General features: G+C 48.0%; 1 protein-coding gene across 1 annotated transcript in view; it reads right to left on the bottom strand.

The window, feature by feature from the left end:
* SUGCT (succinyl-CoA:glutarate-CoA transferase) overlaps window positions 1–20,871 on the bottom strand; it is a gene marked incomplete at both ends in the record, with an annotated part of 986,025 nt that overhangs the window by 534,008 nt on the left and 431,146 nt on the right. The window contains one exon of the mRNA XM_080701949.1: window positions 14,632–14,703. Coding sequence (XP_080558075.1) covers window positions 14,632–14,703 — 72 coding nt within the window. The remainder of the gene's footprint in view (window positions 1–14,631; window positions 14,704–20,871) is intronic.

The raw sequence follows: 20,871 nt of genomic DNA, 5'->3' as shown, positions 1-20,871 counted from the left end.
TAATGGGGCCCGGGTCGCGGGACTCTGGGCCCCTGCCGAACTGCGCGTAGCATGCCAGACCCCTGGAGAAACCGGACCCAGTAAGACGCTGGGTTCTGGGCGGGGGTCGCGGGCTGGGCACGCCAGATGGGGCCCGGGTCGCGGGACTCTGGGCCCCAGACCGAACTGCGCATAGCACGCCAGACCCCTGGAGAAACCAGGCCAAGTAAGACGCTGGGTTCTGGGCTGGGGTCGCGGGCTGGGCACGCCAGATGGGGCCCGGGTCGCGGGACTCTGGGCCCCAGGCAGAACTGCGAGTAGCACGCCAGATCCCTGGAGAAACCAGGCCCAGTAAGACGCTGGGTTCTGGGCAGGGGTCGCGCGCGGCGCACAAAAGCCGGGGCCTGGGTCGCGGGACCCTGGGCCCCGGGCCGAACTGCGCGTAGCACGCCAGACCCCTGGAGAAACCAGGCCCAGTAAGACGCTGGGTTCTGGGCGGGGGTCGCGGGCGGGGCACGCCTAATGGGGGCCGGGTCGCAGGACTCTGGGCCCCTGCCGAACTGCGCGTAGCATGCCAGACCCCTGGAGAAACCAGACCCAGTAAGACGCTGGGTTCTGGGCGGGGGTCGCGGGCTGGGCACGCCAGATGGGGCCCGGGTCGCGGGACTCTGGGCCCCTGCCGAACTGCGCGTAGCACGCCAGACCCCTGGAGAAACCAGACCCAGTAAGACGCTGGGTTCTGGGCAGGGGTCGCGGGCTGGGCACGCCAGATGGGGCCCGGGTTGCGGGACTCTGGGCCCCAGGCAGAACTGCGAGTAGCACGCCAGACCCCTGGAGAAACCGGGCCCAGAACAGAAAAAGATAAAGAAAAATATCGGAGAGGTGGTAAGAAAGCCGTTATGGATGCCAGGACACTGGAGATGCAGACAAAACTTATCTAAATGCACTGGAACTTATGGAAAAATTCGCCGTGAAAGAGGACTGCTATTTCTCTATATTGTTAAGAATCTCAGACATCACATATAAGGAGAGAGTTTAGCGGAGACCAAGGAGAAATGCGGTGCTGAAAGAGTTCTTCGCGATGGTGGTAGAGACTTGTATTCAGGAGAAGCAGAAACCGGATCTTACCAACTTTATTTTTTTGGAGAAATTACACCAAATGTCGAATGCTACCATCACGCATGCTTAGGAACACTGGACAACATTCAGAGTGGAAAAAGAGCCTGGGAAGGATTTGAAACGGTGGAGGCAGTGGCAATGCCAGTGGCCAATATTCGGGGGAGGCAGAGATCTGATACATTACAACTGGAACCTTTGAAATACTAACCACAGAGACTGTGATCGGAACCTGCTGAGGGGTTAGGCGGGCGCCGGGGCCAGTGGCCGACATCGGAGCTTGCTGTGAGGCAGGGCCACTACTGAGGCCTCCGTGGCCGGGATTGGAACCTGCAGAGGGGTTAGACCGATGCTGGGGCCAGCGAGGCCGGCATTGGAGCCTGCCATGATGCAAGGCTTGTGCTAGGGCCTCCGAGGTCGGGTCCGGAACTTGCTGAGGGGTTAGGCCGGTGCTGGGGTCAGCGAGGCCGGCATCGGAGCCTGCCGTGAGGCAAGGCCAGTGTTGGGGCCCCCGAGGATGGGACCGGAGCCTGCTGAGGGGTTAGGCCGGTGCTGGGGCCAGCGAGGCTGGCATCAGAGCCTGCCATGAGGCAAGGCCGGTACTTGGGCCTCCGAGGCCAGGATAAGAGCCTGCCGAGGGGTTAGGCCAGTGCTGGGGCCTCCAGGGCAGAATAAGAGCCTGCTGAGGGGTTAGGCCGGTGCTGGGGCCAGCGAGGCCGGCATCGGAGCCTGCCTTGAGGCAAGGCAGGTACTGGGGCCTCCGAGGCCAGGACAAGAGCCTGCCGAGGGGTTAGGCCGGTGCTGGGGCCAGCGAGGCCGCCATCGGAGCCTGCCTTGAGGCATGACCAGTGCTGGGGCCTCCGAGGCCGGGATCGGAGCCTGCCGAGGGGTTAGGCCGCTGCTGGGGCCAGCGAGGCCGGCATCGGAGCCTGCCTTGAGGCAAGGCCGGTACTGGGGCCTCTGAGGCCGGGATCGGAGCCTGCCGAGGGGTTAGGCCGCTGCTGGGGCCAGTGAGGCCGGCATCGGAGCCTGCCGTGAGGCAAGGCCGGTACTGGGGCCTCCGAGGCCAGGATAAGAGCCTGCTGAGGGGTTAGGCCGGTGCTGGGGCCAGCGAGGCCGGCATCGGAGCCTGCCTTGAGGCAAGGCCGGTACTGGGGCCTCGAGGCCAGGATAAGAGCCTGCCGAGGGGTTAGGCCGGTGCTGGGGCCAGCGAGGCCGGCATCGGAGCCTGCCGTGAGGCAAGGCCAGTACTGGGGCCTCCGAGGCCAGGATAAGAGCTTGCCGAGGGGTTAGGCCGGTGCTGGGGCCAACGAGGCCGGCAGCGGAGCCTGCCGTGAGGCATGACCAGTGCTGGGGCCTCCGAGGCCGGGATCGGAGCATGCCGAGGGGTTAGGCCGGTGCTGGGGCCAGCGAGGCCGGCATCGGAGCCTGCCGTGAGGCAAGGCCGGTACTGGGGCCTCCGAGGCCAGGATAAGAGCCTGCCAAGGGGCTAGGCCGGTGCTGGGGCCAGCGAGGCCGGCATCGGAGCCTGCCTTGAGGCATGACCAGTGCTGGGGCCTCCGAGGCCGGGATCGGAGCCTGCCGAGGGGTTAGGCCGGTGCTGGGGCCAGCGAGGCCGGCATCGGAGCCTGCCGTGAGGCAAGGCCGGTACTGGGGCCTCTGAGGCCGGGATCGGAGCCTGCCGAGGGGTTAGGCCGCTGCTGGGGCCAGTGAGGCCGGCATCGGAGCCTGCCGTGAGGCAAGGCCGGTACTGGGGCCTCCGAGGCCAGGATAAGAGCTTGCCGAGGGGTTAGGCCGGTGCTGGGGCCAATGAGGCCGGCAGCGGAGCCTGCCGTGAGGCATGACCAGTGCTGGGGCCTCCGAGGCCGGGATCGGAGCATGCCGAGGGGTTAAGCCGGTGCTGGGGCCAGCGAGGCCGGCATCGGAGCCTGCCGTGAGGCAAGGCCGGTACTGGGGCCTCCGAGGCCAGGATAAGAGCCTGCCAAGGGGCTAGGCCGGTGCTGGGGCCAGCGAGGCCGGCATCGGAGCCTGCCTTGAGGCATGACCAGTGCTGGGGCCTCCGAGGCCGGGATCGGAGCCTGCCGAGGGGTTAGGCCGCTGCTGGGGCCAGTGAGGCCGGCATCGGAGCCTGCCGTGAGGCAAGGCCGGTACTGGGGCCTCCGAGGCCAGGATAAGAGCTTGCCGAGGGGTTAGGCCGGTGCTGGGGCCAACGAGGCCGGCAGCGGAGCCTGCCGTGAGGCATGACCAGTGCTGGGGCCTCCGAGGCCGGGATCGGAGCATGCCGAGGGGTTAGGCCGGTGCTGGGGCCAGCGAGGCCGGCATCGGAGCCTGCCGTGAGGCAAGGCCGGTACTGGGGCCTCCGAGGCCAGGATAAGAGCCTGCCAAGGGGCTAGGCCGGTGCTGGGGCCAGCGAGGCCGGCATCGGAGCCTGCCTTGAGGCATGACCAGTGCTGGGGCCTCCGAGGCTGGGATCGGAGCCTGCCGAGGGGTTAGGCCGCTGCTGGGGCCAGCGAGGCCGGCATCGGAGCCTGCCGTGAGGCAAGGCCGGTACTGGGGCCTCTGAGGCCGGGATCGGAGCCTGCCGAGGGGTTAGGCCGCTGCTGGGGCCAGTGAGGCCGGCATCGGAGCCTGCCGTGAGGCAAGGCCGGTACTGGGGCCTCCGAGGCCAGGATAAGAGCCTGCCGAGGGTTTAGGCCAGTGCTGGGGCCAGTGAGGCCGGCATCGGAGCCTGCCTTGAGGCAAGGCCGGTACTGGGGCCTCTAGGCCAGGATAAGAGCCTGCCGAGGGTTTAGGCCGGTGCTGGGGACAGCGAGGCCGGCATCGGAGCCTGCCGTGAGGCAAGGCCTGTACTGGGGCCTCCGAGGCCAGGATAAGAGCTTGCCGAGGGGTTAGGCCGGTGCTGGGGCCAGCGAGGCCGGCATCGGAGCCTGCCTTGAGGCATGACCAGTGCTGGGGCCTCCGAGGCTGGGATCGGAGCCTGCCGAGGGGTTAGGCCGCTGCTGGGGCCAGCGAGGCCGGCATCGGAGCCTGCCGTGAGGCAAGGCCGGTACTGGGGCCTCTGAGGCCGGGATCGGAGCCTGCCGAGGGGTTAGGCCGCTGCTGGGGCCAGTGAGGCCGGCATCGGAGCCTGCCGTGAGGCAAGGCCGGTACTGGGGACTCCGAGGCCAGGATAAGAGCCTGCCGAGGGTTTAGGCCAGTGCTGGGGCCAGTGAGGCCGGCATCGGAGCCTGCCTTGAGGCAAGGCCGGTACTGGGGCCTCTGAGGCCGGGATCGGAGCCTGCCGAGGGGTTAGGCCGCTGCTGGGGCCAGTGAGGCCGGCATCGGAGCCTGCCGTGAGGCAAGGCCGGTACTGGGGCCTCCGAGGCCAGGATAAGAGCCTGCTGAGGGGTTAGGCCGGTGCTGGGGCCAGCGAGGCCGGCATCGGAGCCTGCCTTGAGGCAAGGCCGGTACTGGGGCCTCGAGGCCATGATAAGAGCCTGCCGAGGGGTTAGGCCGGTGCTGGAGCCAGCGAGGCCGGCATCGGAGCCTGCCGTGAGGCAAGGCCAGTACTGGGGCCTCCGAGGCCAGGATAAGAGCTTGCCGAGGGGTTAGGCCGGTGCTGGGGCCAACGAGGCCGGCAGCGGAGCCTGCCGTGAGGCATGACCAGTGCTGGGGCCTCCGAGGCCGGGATCGGAGCATGCCGAGGGGTTAGGCCGGTGCTGGGGCCAGCGAGGCCGGCATCGGAGCCTGCCGTGAGGCAAGGCCGGTACTGGGGCCTCCGAGGCCAGGATAAGAGCCTGCCAAGGGGCTAGGCCGGTGCTGGGGCCAGCGAGGCCGGCATCGGAGCCTGCCTTGAGGCATGACCAGTGCTGGGGCCTCCGAGGCCGGGATCGGAGCCTGCCGAGGGGTTAGGCCGGTGCTGGGGCCAGCGAGGCCGGCATCGGAGCCTGCCGTGAGGCAAGGCCGGTACTGGGGCCTCTGAGGCCGGGATCGGAGCCTGCCGAGGGGTTAGGCCGCTGCTGGGGCCAGTGAGGCCGGCATCGGAGCCTGCCGTGAGGCAAGGCCGGTACTGGGGCCTCCGAGGCCAGGATAAGAGCTTGCCGAGGGGTTAGGCCGGTGCTGGGGCCAATGAGGCCGGCAGCGGAGCCTGCCGTGAGGCATGACCAGTGCTGGGGCCTCCGAGGCCGGGATCGGAGCATGCCGAGGGGTTAAGCCGGTGCTGGGGCCAGCGAGGCCAGCATCGGAGCCTGCCGTGAGGCAAGGCCGGTACTGGGGCCTCCGAGGCCAGGATAAGAGCCTGCCAAGGGGCTAGGCCGGTGCTGGGGCCAGCGAGGCCGGCATCGGAGCCTGCCTTGAGGCATGACCAGTGCTGGGGCCTCCGAGGCCGGGATCGGAGCCTGCCGAGGGGTTAGGCCGCTGCTGGGGCCAGTGAGGCCGGCATCGGAGCCTGCCGTGAGGCAAGGCCGGTACTGGGGCCTCCGAGGCCAGGATAAGAGCTTGCCGAGGGGTTAGGCCGGTGCTGGGGCCAACGAGGCCGGCAGCGGAGCCTGCCGTGAGGCATGACCAGTGCTGGGGCCTCCGAGGCCGGGATCGGAGCATGCCGAGGGGTTAGGCCGGTGCTGGGGCCAGCGAGGCCGGCATCGGAGCCTGCCGTGAGGCAAGGCCGGTACTGGGGCCTCCGAGGCCAGGATAAGAGCCTGCCAAGGGGCTAGGCCGGTGCTGGGGCCAGCGAGGCCGGCATCGGAGCCTGCCTTGAGGCATGACCAGTGCTGGGGCCTCCGAGGCTGGGATCGGAGCCTGCCGAGGGGTTAGGCCGCTGCTGGGGCCAGCGAGGCCGGCATCGGAGCCTGCCGTGAGGCAAGGCCGGTACTGGGGCCTCTGAGGCCGGGATCGGAGCCTGCCGAGGGGTTAGGCCGCTGCTGGGGCCAGTGAGGCCGGCATCGGAGCCTGCCGTGAGGCAAGGCCGGTACTGGGGCCTCCGAGGCCAGGATAAGAGCCTGCCGAGGGTTTAGGCCAGTGCTGGGGCCAGTGAGGCCGGCATCGGAGCCTGCCTTGAGGCAAGGCCGGTACTGGGGCCTCTAGGCCAGGATAAGAGCCTGCCGAGGGTTTAGGCCGGTGCTGGGGACAGCGAGGCCGGCATCGGAGCCTGCCGTGAGGCAAGGCCTGTACTGGGGCCTCCGAGGCCAGGATAAGAGCCTGCCAAGGGGTTAGGCCGGTGCTGGGGCCAGCGAGGCCGGCATCGGAGCCTGCCTTGAGGCATGACCAGTGCTGGGGCCTCCGAGGCCGGGATCGGAGCCTGCCGAGGGGTTAGGCCGGTGCTGGGGCCAGCGAGGCCAGCATCGGAGCCTGCCGTGAGGCAAGGCCGGTACTGGGGCCTCCGAGGCCAGGACAAGAGCCTGCCGAGGGGTTAGGCCGGTGCTGGGGCCAGCGAGGCCGGCATCGGAGCCTGCCGTGAGGCAAGGCCGGTACTGGGGCCTCCGAGGCCAGGATAAGAGCTTGCCGAGGGGTTAGGCCGGTGCTGGGGCCAACGAGGCCGGCAGCGGAGCCTGCCGTGAGGCATGACCAGTGCTGGGGCCTCCGAGGCCAGGATCGGAGCATGCCGAGGGGTTAGGCCGGTGCTGGGGCCAGCGAGGCCGGCATCGGAGCCTGCCGTGAGGCAAGGCCAGTACTGGGGCCTCCGAGGCCAGGATAAGAGCCTGCCAAGGGGTTAGGCCGCTGCTGGGGCCAGCGAGGCCGGCATCGGAGCCTGCCTTGAGGCAAGGCCGGTACTGGGGCCTCTGAGGCTGGGATCGGAGCCTGCCGAGGGGTTAGGCCGCTGCTGGGGCCAGTGAGGCCGGCATCGGAGCCTGCCGTGAGGCAAGGCCGGTACTGGGGCCTCCGAGGCCAGGATAAGAGCTTGCCGAGAGGTTAGGCCGGTGCTGGGGCCAACGAGGCCGGCAGCGGAGCCTGCCGTGAGGCATGACCAGTCCTGGGGCCTCCGAGGCCGGGATCGGAGCATGCCGAGGGGTTAGGCCGGTGCTGGGGCCAGCGAGGCCGGCATCGGAGCCTGCCGTGAGGCAAGGCCGGTACTGGGGCCTCCGAGGCCAGGATAAGAGCCTGCCAAGGGGCTAGGCCGGTGCTGGGGCCAGCGAGGCCTGCATCGGAGCCTGCCTTGAGGCATGACCAGTGCTGGGGCCTCCGAGGCCGGGATCGGAGCCTGCCGAGGGGTTAGGCCGCTGCTGGGGCCAGCGAGGCCGGCATCGGAGCCTGCCGTGAGGCAAGGCCGGTACTGGGGCCTCTGAGGCCAGGATAAGAGCCTGTCAAGGGGTTAGGCCGGTGCTGGGGCCAGTGAGGCCGGCATCGGAGCCTGCCGTGAGGCATTACCAGTGTTGGGGCCTCCGAGGCCGGGATTGGAATCCTGCCAAGGGGTTAGACCTGTGCAGGGGCCAATGGCCAGCATCGGAGCCTGGCGTGAGGCAAGTTCACTCCTGCGGCCTCCAAGGTCGGGACCAAAGCCAGCTTAGGGGTTTGACCGGTTCAGGGGCCAGCGAGACCAGAACTGGGTCCTCCCATGAGGCAAGGCCGCTGCGTGAGCCAGCGAGGTCTGGATCAGTCCACTGAGTAGCCAGGCCACTACTGGGACCATCAAGAGTGGGATTGGTACTTGCAACGCAGCATGCACAGAGAAATATCGCAGAAAATATAAATCAGACGCTTCTCTTAATCAGCAATAACTGGGAGGAAAAGGGCAACAGGAAGAGGTTGAGCTATAGAAAGGGCCCTATAGTGAAGCAACTAATGTGATCAATCAGAGGGTATGTAATACTGGAGGACAGAGCCTCTTTAAAATGCAGGAGGTACATAAACAAATGTATCAAAGTAAATCACCAAAGAAGTGTGGGATGGAGGGAGGGGGAGGGAATGGGACGGGGGCTGGAGGAGGGCTAATTGGATGATGTGTGCTTGTATATCCTCTCAAGTCTTGTACTCCAATGTGATTGATATATGACTACAATGCACCAATTTAAAAAATAAATTAATTAAAAAAAAAAAAAAAAAAAAAAAAAGAAAGTATATATATATGTGTATATATATATATAATATATATGCTTTTATTGGTATATTATAGTTATGCTTTATAATGAGATGCAATGTGATATAAACATACATGCACACAGCACTCTGGATCCCCTGGTTCTCCCTGTCCCTGTACATGTTTGTGAGATAGGAAGGTTATTGCTTAACCTTCATATTTGGACACGGCATTATTTGACCTGTTTCCTTCAAGCCTTTTTTTCTTCTCTCCACTTCCCTCCCTCAATTCCTTTCCCCTACCTATTGGTCTCTCCTCATTTATTGAGGTGCTTTTTATTTCTTATTTTCTTTCTAGCTTCCACATTTGGAAGAAAATATATGACCGATGGCTTTTGGAGACTGGTGAAACTCACTTAGCATAATATTCTCTAGTTCCATCCATTTTCCTGAAAATGACATAGTTTTATTTTCTTTATGGCTGGGTAATTTCATTGTGTATATACATCATATTTTCTTTATCTGGTCATCTGTTGACAAACATACTAATTAGATTCTGGTGGGAATTAGAGCCTAGGTTGGTTCCATAATTTGGCTTTGGTGAATTGTGTTGCTATAAATATAGGTGTGCATGTATTGCCATAGTATTATAATAAATTTTCTCATATTTCAAAGAGTTTACAAAAATAGTCTGTTACATTCTTAGGTACTACTGTTTCTTTTGTTCTTCCTTCGTTCCTGCTGCTCCTAGTTTCCTTCTGACATCATTTATCTTCTCTAAGTAAGGTTCTTTAACAATTCTATTAAAGTTTGTTAGATTATTTTAAATTCTTGAGTTTTCCTTTTATATGAAAATGTCTTTGCTTAACTTTCATTTCTTAAGAATATTTCTACTATATATTCAAATCTGAGGTGGCAGGTCTTTCCTTTCAGTCTTCTAAACAAGTTGTACCAATTCTTTCTGGACTCTGTAGTTTCTGATAAGAAATCTGTAGTCAATTGTTCCCTCATAGGTAGTGTGTCTTTTACCTTCAGGTGCTTTCAAATTTTTTTGTTGTTTAGCAGTTAGATACATTAGGATTTAGGTTCTTTTGGGTTTCTCCCATTTAAAGTTTGTTAAAATTATTTAATTTTTAGGCTTTTCATCTTATACAAATTTGAGTATCTTTGGCCACTAGATCTTTAAATTTTTTGAGCATGTAATATTTCTCTTCTCCTGGAACTATAATTACATAAATAATATGTTTTTGTTAATGTCTGATAGTTCCCTGAGGATCTATTCTTTCTTTTGTATTTTTGAAAGAAAATGGGCTATCACTATCTTTTTCTGTGGTGTTCTGACTGGATAAGTTATACTGATCTCTCTTCATCTTCAACAATTATTTCTTCTGTCATCACTAGTAAGAAATTATTTCTTTTCTTGGTTATTGCATTTTTCAGTTCTATAATTTCATTTTGCTCTTATTTATATCTTCTATTTCTTTCCTAATCATTTCTACTTTCCAAATTATTTCAACAGTGCCTTTAATGCTTGTTAGATAATTTTTATAATAGCTGTTTTAAAGTCTTTGTGAGTTAATTTCAACATCTGTGTTGTCTTGGCACTGGCATTTATTGATTGTCTTTTCTCATGCAAGTTCTGTTTCTTCATATGCTGAGTAATTCTGGATTATTTCCTGGACATTCTGAATATTGTGTTAGTAGTCTATGGATCTTGTTTAATCCTACAGAGAATTTTTCATGTTATTGTTTTGAGCAGACAATTGACCTGGCTAGGTACAAGCTCCAAATTGCAACCTACCTAATATGTACTTTAGTAATAATGTTGGTTCAGTTTCAAAGCATTTGCAGTGCTGTTTAAAGCTGTCCTTCATTACCCTCACTTAATGGCATACAATCTAGACAGTTGTCAATTCATCAATTCAGTTCTCAACATATTTGGTATACTAATTAAAATCAGATCAGTGCATATACATCTCAGAGATGAGACCAAAGGTTCATAAGCAACTGCAAGGATTGCTGGCAAAGATCAGCACATCTACTTCCCTGATGTTTTCCTTTAGTTATCCCACTCTCCAACATACTTTCAGGGCAGAAGCCAAGCCATTAAAAGCGGAAAAAAGCAGCAGAAATTTACCACTTCCTTTAGGACTTCATCTAAGCAATGAAGAAGAAAGTTCCTCTTCCTCAGAGTCAAGCTCCTGCTCCTCTGCTGTTGCCACTAATGATTGCTTGGGGGATACAGCATGAGAAATTAGAGAGGGAAAAAAATGGAGATATTCACACTCTGACATTAGGGCTCACTTTTCAAGTATCTTGCAAAGAAATGAGCATTTCTGGAGCTCAGCTCTGTTGCCTGGTATAGAATTCTATTGTGTGTATTTCCCATAATTTTGCAATTCATTCATCTGTTGATGGAAATCTAGGTTGGTTCCATATTGGTTATTACAAATTGTGTTGCTATGAACATGAGTATGCATATGTTACTGTAGTTCTCTGAGTTAAACCTGTTTGGATCCAGGAATGGTATAGCCAGATCATATGGTGGATCTATTCCCAGCATTCTAAGCAATCTCCACACTGATCTCCATAGTGGCTGAACTAGTTTCCACTCCCACCAAAAGTGTAAAAGTGTTCCTCTTTTCCCACATCCTCACCAGCATTTGTTGTTATTTGATTTCTTTATGCTTGCCACTCTGATTGGGGTTAGGTGGAATCTCAGCATAGTTTTCATTTACATCTCCCTGATGGAAATGATGTTGAACACCTTTTGCTGTATATATTGGTCATTTGTATCTCTTCTTTTATGAAGTGTTTATTCACTTCTGTTACCCATTTCTTGATTGGGTTATTTGATTTGGTAGTGTAGAGTCTTTTGAGCTCTTTATATATTCTGGATATTAGCCCTCTATCAGAGTGGTGGCTGGTAAAGATCTTCTCCCATTCTGTAGCCTTTCTCTTCAGGTTCTTGGTGGTTTTCTTTGATGAGCAGAAACTTTTTAGTTTGATGACATCCCATTTGTTAATTCATACTTTAATTTCCTATGCTTTGGAGTTCTTGTTTAGAAAGCTACCTGTGCCTACATGTTGGAGTGTTGAGCCTGTGCCCTACTCTAATAACTTCACAGTCTCTGGTCTAATTTCTAAGTCTTTTATCCTCTCAAGTTGATTCCTGTGCACAGTGAGAGGTAAGAATTTAGTTTCATCTTTCTACAAATAGATAGCCAGTTCTCCCAGCACCATTTGTTGAAAGAATTTTCTTTTCTCCAGCATATGATTTTGGCCCCTTTGTCAAAGATCAATTGACTATAAGTGTGTGGGTTTGTTTCTGTATCTTCTATTCTGTTCCACTGGTCAGTATGCCTGTTGTTGCGCCAATACCATGCTGTTTTTTACTATAATTGCTCTATAGTATAATTTGACATCTGGGATTGTGATGACTCCTGTCTGATTTTTATTGCTGAGGATTGCTTTAGCTATTCTGGGTGATTTATTTCTCCATATAAAATTCATTACTGATTTTTCTAGGTCTATGAAGAATGTTGTTGGTATTTTAATAGGAACTGCATTGAATCTATAGATCACTTTTGGCAGAATGGCCATTTTGATTATATTTATTCTCCCTAACCATGAGCAAGGGAGATCTTTCCATCTTCCAATGTCTTCTTCAATTTCTTTCTCTAATGTTTTATAGTTTTTATTGTATAGGTCTTTTATATCCTTGGTTAGGTTTATTCTTAGGTATTTATTGGTTTTGAGGTTACAGTGAATGGAATTGTTTTATTTCTTTCATTATGGATTCATTGTTGACATATAGAAAAGCAACTGATTTCTTTAGATTGATTTTGTATCCTGCAACTTTGCTGAATTGGTTAATCAGCTCTAGAAGTCTTTTGGTTGAGTTCTTTTGGTCTTCTAGGTAAAGGATCATGTCATCTGCAAACAAGGATAGTTTTAATTCCTCTCTTCCTATTTGAATTCCTTTGATTTCCTTCTCTTGTCTTATTGCTGTGGCAAGAGTCTCAAGGACTATATTAAAAAGGAATCGTGATAGTGGACATCCTTGTCTTGTTCCTGATTTTAGAGGAAACTCTTGCAGTTTTTCCCCATTCAATATGATGTTGACTTTGGGTTTATTGTATATTGCTTAAGGCCATTTTAGAAATACTTCAAATATTTCTCCTATTGTTTTCTTTTCAGTCCTCAAATAGATACTTCAAACATTCTGCCCAGGTTTTATCCTTGTGCTATGTGGAAGGAATAGTGTGTTTAATTGGTCCTTCTCATAACCACAATCTCCCACACAATTTTTGGAGAGGTCATTTATTAAGAGAATACTATGAAGCAGAAATATACTATTTTACTTTTCTTATAGAACTCTTACCAAACCCCACCAAATATATGTTAGTATCAGTATATATTATAATCTCCACTTTTCACATGGGAAAAGAGATTAAACATCTTCCCAGAGGTTACCTGATTAGTGACAAGAGTCACAGTAGGCTTTAAGACTTATACTATAATATTCTCAGACTATTTACTCCAAAATCAACTGCAGTGTGTGTTAAAATTGAAGTTTCCTGTGCCTCATCTTAGAAATACTAAATCAAATTTTTGAGAACAGGACTCCAAAAGATTCTTGTGCATACTAAATTTTAGAACCAATGCATTTTGCTTCCAATAAAAGAATTCTTCAGTCTAAATGACTTTAAAAAGGATGTCAATATACTTCAAATAGAAATACCCATTAGTGTTGGCATCAATCAGCCCAAAATAGCTTACATATGCTCACTTTCCCTACTCTTCTGTATCATGTTAAGGGACATAAATTAAATTTGTTACAAACCAAGTTTCACTTTATTTACAAGACGATTTTCTCACACCCAAGACTTAACCCAAATATTCTTGCTACCATTCCATCCCCGACAATAAAATTTACCTAATGGAGCCACGACTCAAAATATAATAATCAACCAGTGTATAAGATTTTATTTTGGAAAGAGATGACATAAGTAAATCACATTCCCTCATCACAAGTAATGCTGCTCCATCTCCCTAACACACTGAACTGTTCCTTTTTTCCTAATGGATCATATTCGCAAAAGATCATTTAATGTTTCATTGTCCCAAACTGAGGACCTCACCCTCTGTAAAGCCAGTTTGCATGATGAGCTCTTCATTACTAGGTAACCCTAAATTAAAATACTTAGAAGAAATTTATTTGTTACATATGACTGGGAGAGGAGGAGATCTTTGCATCAGAGTAGGGAAACATTATTTTTCTTAGGTGAGAAGATTTTAGGATGAGTTTATATGTAAGGATATAATTATGAAGGCTGATCAGATTGAAGCATTTGCTCAAGATTTCTGGTAAATGATATAAATAACACCAAAATCCTGTACATACAACACTTTTATTCTGAGAATCTCAAATAGTTTGTATAGACATTGTCTTGATGGCTCATAACAGGGATTACCATTCCTAACTCACATATGGGAAAGTCAAAGTCACGTATGCCATTCCCCAAGGCCCTCTGATAGGCTCCTCTTTTAAAAGCTATGTAATAACACACCATAACAATAAGTCATATTTTAGTACTAAGCTTATGGAAAATATTCTGCTTTGAAATGAGAATCTTTTTCAAAATGTTCTTATGGGTATTTAGGAAGTCCAAAGTTTCAAATAGATCAGCAGTAATGAATTAAAAATAAAAACTAAAAAGTATACAGTATAGTTATTTTCAACAGTGAAGAATATGTCAACCAGTAATACTCCCCCCCTTTTGGGGGGAGACAGAAAACTCTAAAACATATGGCCTAGGAAGAAAATCTGTACTTGTTTAGAGCAATGAACCAGCTTTTACATCTCTGCAGTTAGAGTACGCAAATGACTTCACAGGCAACAGCTTCCGTATGTTTCATATTTTTAACATTGACCGTTCATAATAAAGATTCTTTGATCCCAGATCAAATGTTTGAATCAATTTTCTCTACACTTACATTATAAAAGCTACCCCCTTCCCACCTCAGATGTGCCAGCCCTTCCAAGAGTCAGAACTATCTCCATTTGTCACCTTTACTGTGGAACTTCCCACCCCTTTGCTGTGGTTTTTAGCTCTGCTCGTTAACCTCTAATACAAAAGAAACATAGTAATAAATAATTTTCATACATAATAAATTAGCTGCAAAAAATAAGATTCCCCCAAGGAATTCACAGGAGTGTTTAATAAAACTGAAATCTTGTGGTAATATAGTCAGTAAAAAAAAAAGAATTTTTCTTAATTAGAAAAAAAATTCTCAATAGGTAAAGTCTTTACCTCCATGTCAGAAAACTTACATATACTTTTAAAAACTAGGTTATATTGCTAGAATTAACACTGAAAAAAATTAAACTGATACCTACCTAAATGAAAGTGTACATGAAAACAAAATATCAAAGATCTAGATAGATAGTAGAAACATTTTTTAAATGTATAGGCAATATTAAAAATTTAGAATATCTCGAACACAAATTAATGCACACTTATCACAGTAATTATAGATTACCTTGCACACCGTAGCAAACTGTTGGTTATTTCCTGCTCCAACTACAAAATAGCCATCCTTGGTTTTAAAAGCCTAAAAAAATACATATGTAAATATAAGTTTATATGTTGAATAGACCACAGAATTTGCCTTTAATACCTCAGCATCTATATAGAAAACTTACTCTAAAGCAAAATTATTGATTAATTCATTATCAATGATCAGTATCTTTTTCTTCTACATTTGCACAGTTGTTTTGGTTTAGGTATTTCAAAGTGTTTTCTAGCTGTTTCACTAATACTGAAAAAAGTGACTCAAAATTTTTAGAAAATGACAGAATTTATTAGAACTCATAATGTGAAACTCTATTCATTACAGTATTGATTAAGACTAAATTCTTCAAAGTTTTATGTCATATTTGTTTATTTTTTCTTTGTACAGCAGAGAATAAAATAGAGCAAAAAGCACTGTTTTCTACAAAGTATAAGAAGATATAGGAAAAATGAAGGGAGGAGGTGAGGAAAGAAGTAAGAAAGGAAGGAAGGGTGAGTGAGTGCTGACCTGTGACACACTCCTATCACCCACAGCCCCGGCCCATTTGGAGATCTTTCCATACTCCCTTCTCCTCATAAGATCACAGTGAACTTGGAAGAAGAAAACTTTACCTTCAGAAGGCCTCATTTTAATTTCCAAAAGTAAATAAACTCTTCGAATTTTCTTTCTTTCTATGGAAAATTTGCTCTTTCTCTTCACCTACTTTTTCTTCATTTGTTCCTGCTTCTGAAAATGAGGACTTCTAATTCTCAGGGCAGGGATTACTACTACGCTCATGAAGTCAACCCTACCTTCACCCACAGCCTCAGAACCTGTTCAGTCTTTAGTCTCTTCATGTCCACTGGATCCATCCCTTCTGACTACATGTAGGCTCCAGACTCCACTGAAAACATTAGCAGCAACAGAACAGTTTCAATCCTAACACCCTTCTTAAGCTGTCTTGAATTTTTCTTTCTTACTTTTACCTCTAAATGACATAAAAGTGCAACCTGCCTACACTTGTTCATCACACTGCAATGCCCTTTGGCTTCAGGGGTCTTATCAGAGCTCTACACTGAATTTCTACTTTCCTCGTGGCCTTTATGTTGTATGTTACTGTTAACCATCCTCTCATTCAGGATTCTGCCTTATCGCTAGGCTCTACTCAGACTCATCTCCTATCTCTCTAACCTGTTTTCCATATGTCCCTTTTTGCAGGATTTTCTTCCCCTTCTTCAGCATTCCTTAGCATCTGTGTTTAGTCTTCTCACTTCTCTTGATTCTTATGTAGTTACTAGTCATATGTGACTGTTTGAATAAACTAAATTTGAATAAACTAAAATGAAATTAGCCAATCACAAAAAGACCAGATATTATAGTTCTATTTATATGAAAAGTCCAAAGTAGGCAAATCCATGGAGACAGGGAAAAGGTAATGTCTGCCTAAAGCTGGGGAAGTTGAGAGAAAATGGGCAGTGACTGCTAATGAGTACTGGGTTTCTTGTTAGAGTAATATAAATGTTCAAACAAATATTGTGGTGATGGTTGCATAAATCTGAACATACTTAAAATTCATTGAATTATACACTTTAAATGGGTAAATTACATGGTATGTGAATTCTATCTCAATAAAGCTATTTCAAAAATTAAATTAAATTTCATATCCACAGTCACATCAGCTATGTCAATCATTTATCAGCTTGTTGATTATGACTTATATGTTAGTCAGATACAGAATATGTCTATTATCATAGAAAGTTCTGCTATATGGCCTGATAGAATGGAGGCTATATATATAGTACATTCCCTTTCTCTTTCATTCTCCCTCCTAATCTTCCTACTAGATCTAAAATGATATTTGAAGACTTTACACAATTAAATAATGGTGGATGAATATAAGAAATCAATAAAATTACTATTCCAGACAACAAAACTGTGGCTAAAATGGACTAGTAAAAATCTATAACAAAGACTTCCAGGAAGATGGCATCCAAGAAAAGCAGTATTTATGAGTCCCGCTAACAATTGATCTCTTTTGCCACAAAATAAGCACTTTTCATAGCCAGAAAACACCAACAGCAGAGAAATAAAAACTGTAAATACAGAGAAAAACAGAGAAAAAGACAGACTAGGAGAGCAACCAGAGACCAGAACGATGCCAGCACCATATTGCCTCGCAACACCAAGCTCCAGAGAAGAAAGTGACTCAGAACGAAGTTCAAAACTAGAAAAGAAATACAGTCAAGGGTGCAACAGCAGAGCCATATTGCCAGTAGTGGTGGCAAGTTCACTGTGCCCGTGATAGTTCCAGATCAGCACATTCAACAACCCACCAGGCTCCAGAGAAGAAAGGTAAACAAGGAACTGAAGTGAGCAGCTGCGGATCATTCAGATGTAACTCAGCAGTTTTTTTCAGTGCAAATAACATCTAAAACTCCTAGTAGCCAAGGTCATCACAGACTCCAGGGACTTAGAACAGAGCTCAAAACCAGAAAAGAAATACGCCAACCTCAAGGCTGAGGGCGTGGCAGCAGCACCATATTGCCAGCAGTGGTGGCGAGTTCACCACACCTGTGACAGCTCAAGATCAGCACACTAAATAACCATAAGTGAAATTGTGGCCCCTAAAGAAGAATCCCAGTACTGAACAACCAGGGACTTGCACAGCTTTGACAATCTCCCTGGATCTGAGATTTCGCAGTCCAACCCAGTGAAGGAGTAGCGGTGGCAGAGATACAACGTAGGAGGCAGACAGGAGGATTGTGCAGGTTCAAAGCAGCCTCGCTGGCTTAAGAGCCCCTGTTTCCAGATAAAAATATAAAAAAATAGGTCTGAGAGTATATCCTGGAGGTAGAAGGGCTTCCAGGAACCCCAGTACCACCAAAAATAAAAATAAAAAAATAAAGTAGGGCTGGGAGTATATTTCAGAGGTAGAATACCACTGGGTTCTATTCTAAGTATTGAAAAAAAATAAAGTTTTCAAGATTTTGTATCAGTGACATTTTCAATAAGTTAAGGGAGAGGAGAGCTTGTTTCCTTTTAATAAATGATGAAGTATCTGTGTATTCCTTTAGCCTCCACCACATCATGAAACATATGTATATCAATATAATAAGTTAGCTGGTCATGGTAGCCCATGCTTGTAATCCCAGTACTTGGGTGACTGAGACAGGAGGATCCAGGTTCATGGCAAGCCTCAGCTACTTAGTGAGGCCCTCTGTAATGTAGTGAGATCCTGTTTCAAAATATAGAACTAAAAATCAGTCTGGCAGTGCAGCTCAGAGGTAGAATGCCCCTGGGTTCAAATATCCAGCGTGTGTGTGTGTGTGTGTGTGTGTGTGTGTGTGTGTGTGTGTGTATAGTAAGTTAATGTTTTAAGCAGAGATAACTATTTAAGTGAGAAAACTAAAAGCTAAACGACCAGAATATAATCAGATTGAAGATTATCAAATAAATATCATAAGGATTAAGGTAAGATTATGAATACTTAAACTGTAACTTTATCCCAATTAGACAAAGTAATGAAAATAAAATAGAAAAATGAATTCCAGGTCTGCCATTTACTTAACTTATATATCAGGAAAGTTACCTTATTTTGTACCCTCATTTTTTTACTTCTATAAAATAGGAATATCCAGGCATGATGGTGCATGCCTGTACTCCCAGTATTTGGGAGGCTGAGACTGGGGATCTCAAGTTTAAAACCAACCTCTGCAACTGAGTGAGATTCTCAGTAACCTAGTGAGACATGGTTTAAGAAACAAAAATAGGGCTGGGGGAATAGCTCAAAGGTAGAATTTCCCTGTGTTCAATCCCTAGTACCACACACACACAGAAAAATACAGGAATAAAAAAAGATAGGAATTATCAGTACTTACCTTTAGAATTATGATAATAATTAAATTGATTAAAAGTATAGTTATTCAGGCATTTGGAAAATACAAATTTATGACATTTAAGACACTGGGTACAAAATGACAAGCTAAATAGCTATAATCTGCCACACAAGACTTACACTAATCAAACATTCACACAAACCCCTACCAATAGTGACAGCACTGAAAATATAGTATGTGAACTTCATATTGTCTTAGTTGAGGGCTGAGAAGCCAGATGTGATTCTCTAGAAAAGTTATCTGTGAGCAAAAATTGAAGATTTATAAGAATTAACTAGGTGAGATTAGTCAGTAACAAAAAGTAAAAAATATGATGCTCTCCCTCATATGCAGAAGCTATGGAGAAAAGGGGTCATAGGAAGGACTTTAGACAAGGAAGGAGAAACCATAGATGAGCAATAAGTTAATCCCTAAGCCAAAAAAAGAAGGAAGAGGGGGAGGGAATAGGGTGGGAATTGGGGAGGACTAAATGAGTGATGTGTGCATGTATGCCTCTACCATCTTGTACCCCATTAGATGTATGACTACAATGCATCAAAAAAGGAAAATAAAAGCTGGGGGAAAGGAGATCATTTCTGGCAGAAGAAACAGTATATGCAAAGAACTCCTGGTGGGAAGAAGCAATAGACATGAGAAAATAATAACAGCCTAATTGAGGCTACAGAAGTAGCTAGGGGGAAGTCACTAACTGGACTTGAGCAATCATGTTTGCATCTGAGAAAGAACTTTCTGGTTGCAATATAACAATTGGTTGGAGGATAAGACTAGAAATAAGGAGGCCAAGTAAGAGGCTGCTGTGTGATGATCATGCCAAAAGGTGTCTTGTATTAGGGGTCATGACAATAGGGATGAAGGAAATAGTTTCAATATGTAAGTAGTAAAATCTAGAGGAATTGGTAATAAATTGAACATTATGGTTGAGAATTGAAAGCTGATATAGAAGAAAGTGCCATAGATGGTACTTATGTTTCTAAGAAGCTTTTGAGAAAACTCCACTGAAAATTTCACATGAGCAGGACATGGTAATCAAATGAAAGTATGAACTAGAGATTTTAAAAAATTGTACCCCTTTGCTTATAATCTATAAATAAAGTCATCATTTGGTGAGATTATTTGGGGAAGACTTCAGACTGCAGCATAGTGGGAGGTAAGGGGAGTCAAGTAAGAAATCTGAAGGTCACTCTCATTTAAAGGCTAAGCAACAGATTAAGATGAGAACTGAAGGATGTCTTCAAGGGCATCTTTTTGTCTTGGTCAATATTTTGTCTAAGTAAACTCATTGCTATAATCCAAGACAAATGTTCACCAAATTTAGAAGAAGGAAGATTTCTTTGTTCATAGATTCAGAGGTCTATGAACATTATCCATGTTAGGCCAGGTCTACAGAGCTCAGAGCAGGGCAGCAGGAAGCAGAGAGAGGTAGAGAGCAAGGTCTGCTCTCACATCATCATGGAGGCCAGAAAAAAAAATGAAGATTAGGGAAAGGAGAGGACCTTACATAATCCTCAAGACATATCCCTAGGGAGCCCACATGAGCAACTAAACCCTCTTCCAACATTGCTATCTTATTTCTGTGAGGGCCAGGGGGACATTCCAAATCCACACCATTACATCTTTCATTACCTCAGCAAGAACTTTTCTGGTGTTACAATGACAACAAAATTCAGTTTGGATTAAGAACTAAATAACAGGTAAGGGAAATGAGCACCTGAAAACATCTGTAAGAGAGCTCTGGTTGTGAAGGGGAGGAAAACGTGATGACTGGGAGCAGAGACCAAGCACAGTCCTCATGCACACTGGCTGGTGAGAAGCTGAGGACGTTCCACTGGATACTTTTACTTTCTTATGAAATAAGTGGTGGGGTCATCAACTGAGGATATGTTAGGGAGATATAAGACTGTAAGACTGAAAAAGTTGACATATCACTTAAGACATTGGTAGAGCAGAGCAACCAGAAAAAGAAAGTTGAGAAGTTGATGTGTTGAGAGGAACATTAAATTATTTTCTCCATCCTCTCTCAACTACCAAATATAGAATAAATGTTTTATTTGCAATTATAGGCATAGGATGTTGGCAGATGGATACAAAGAAAGCTACATGAGTAGGAAAATCAGAAAATTACCAGAATGTTACAAAGCAATGAGCTATAGACTTTCTATCTAAGGAAGAAGATAAGAGGAAGTATGAATAGGACAAAGGAAGCAGTGCCAGTTGATTGGGAGTTCCAGTGAAATCTATTAATAGTCCATATGGGAGTAGTTGAACAGGCAAGACGAAGGGGCAGGAGCCAACAGATGGTTAGGGTATAAAAGACTTCACTCTATTATTATAG

The sequence above is a fragment of the Muscardinus avellanarius genome (genome assembly GCF_963383645.1).
Source record: "Muscardinus avellanarius genome assembly, chromosome: 9".
NCBI classification, from domain to species: domain Eukaryota; kingdom Metazoa; phylum Chordata; class Mammalia; order Rodentia; family Gliridae; genus Muscardinus; species Muscardinus avellanarius.
The sequence above is the reverse complement of the archived record's forward strand: the minus strand, read 5'-3'. Positions and strand labels throughout refer to the sequence as shown.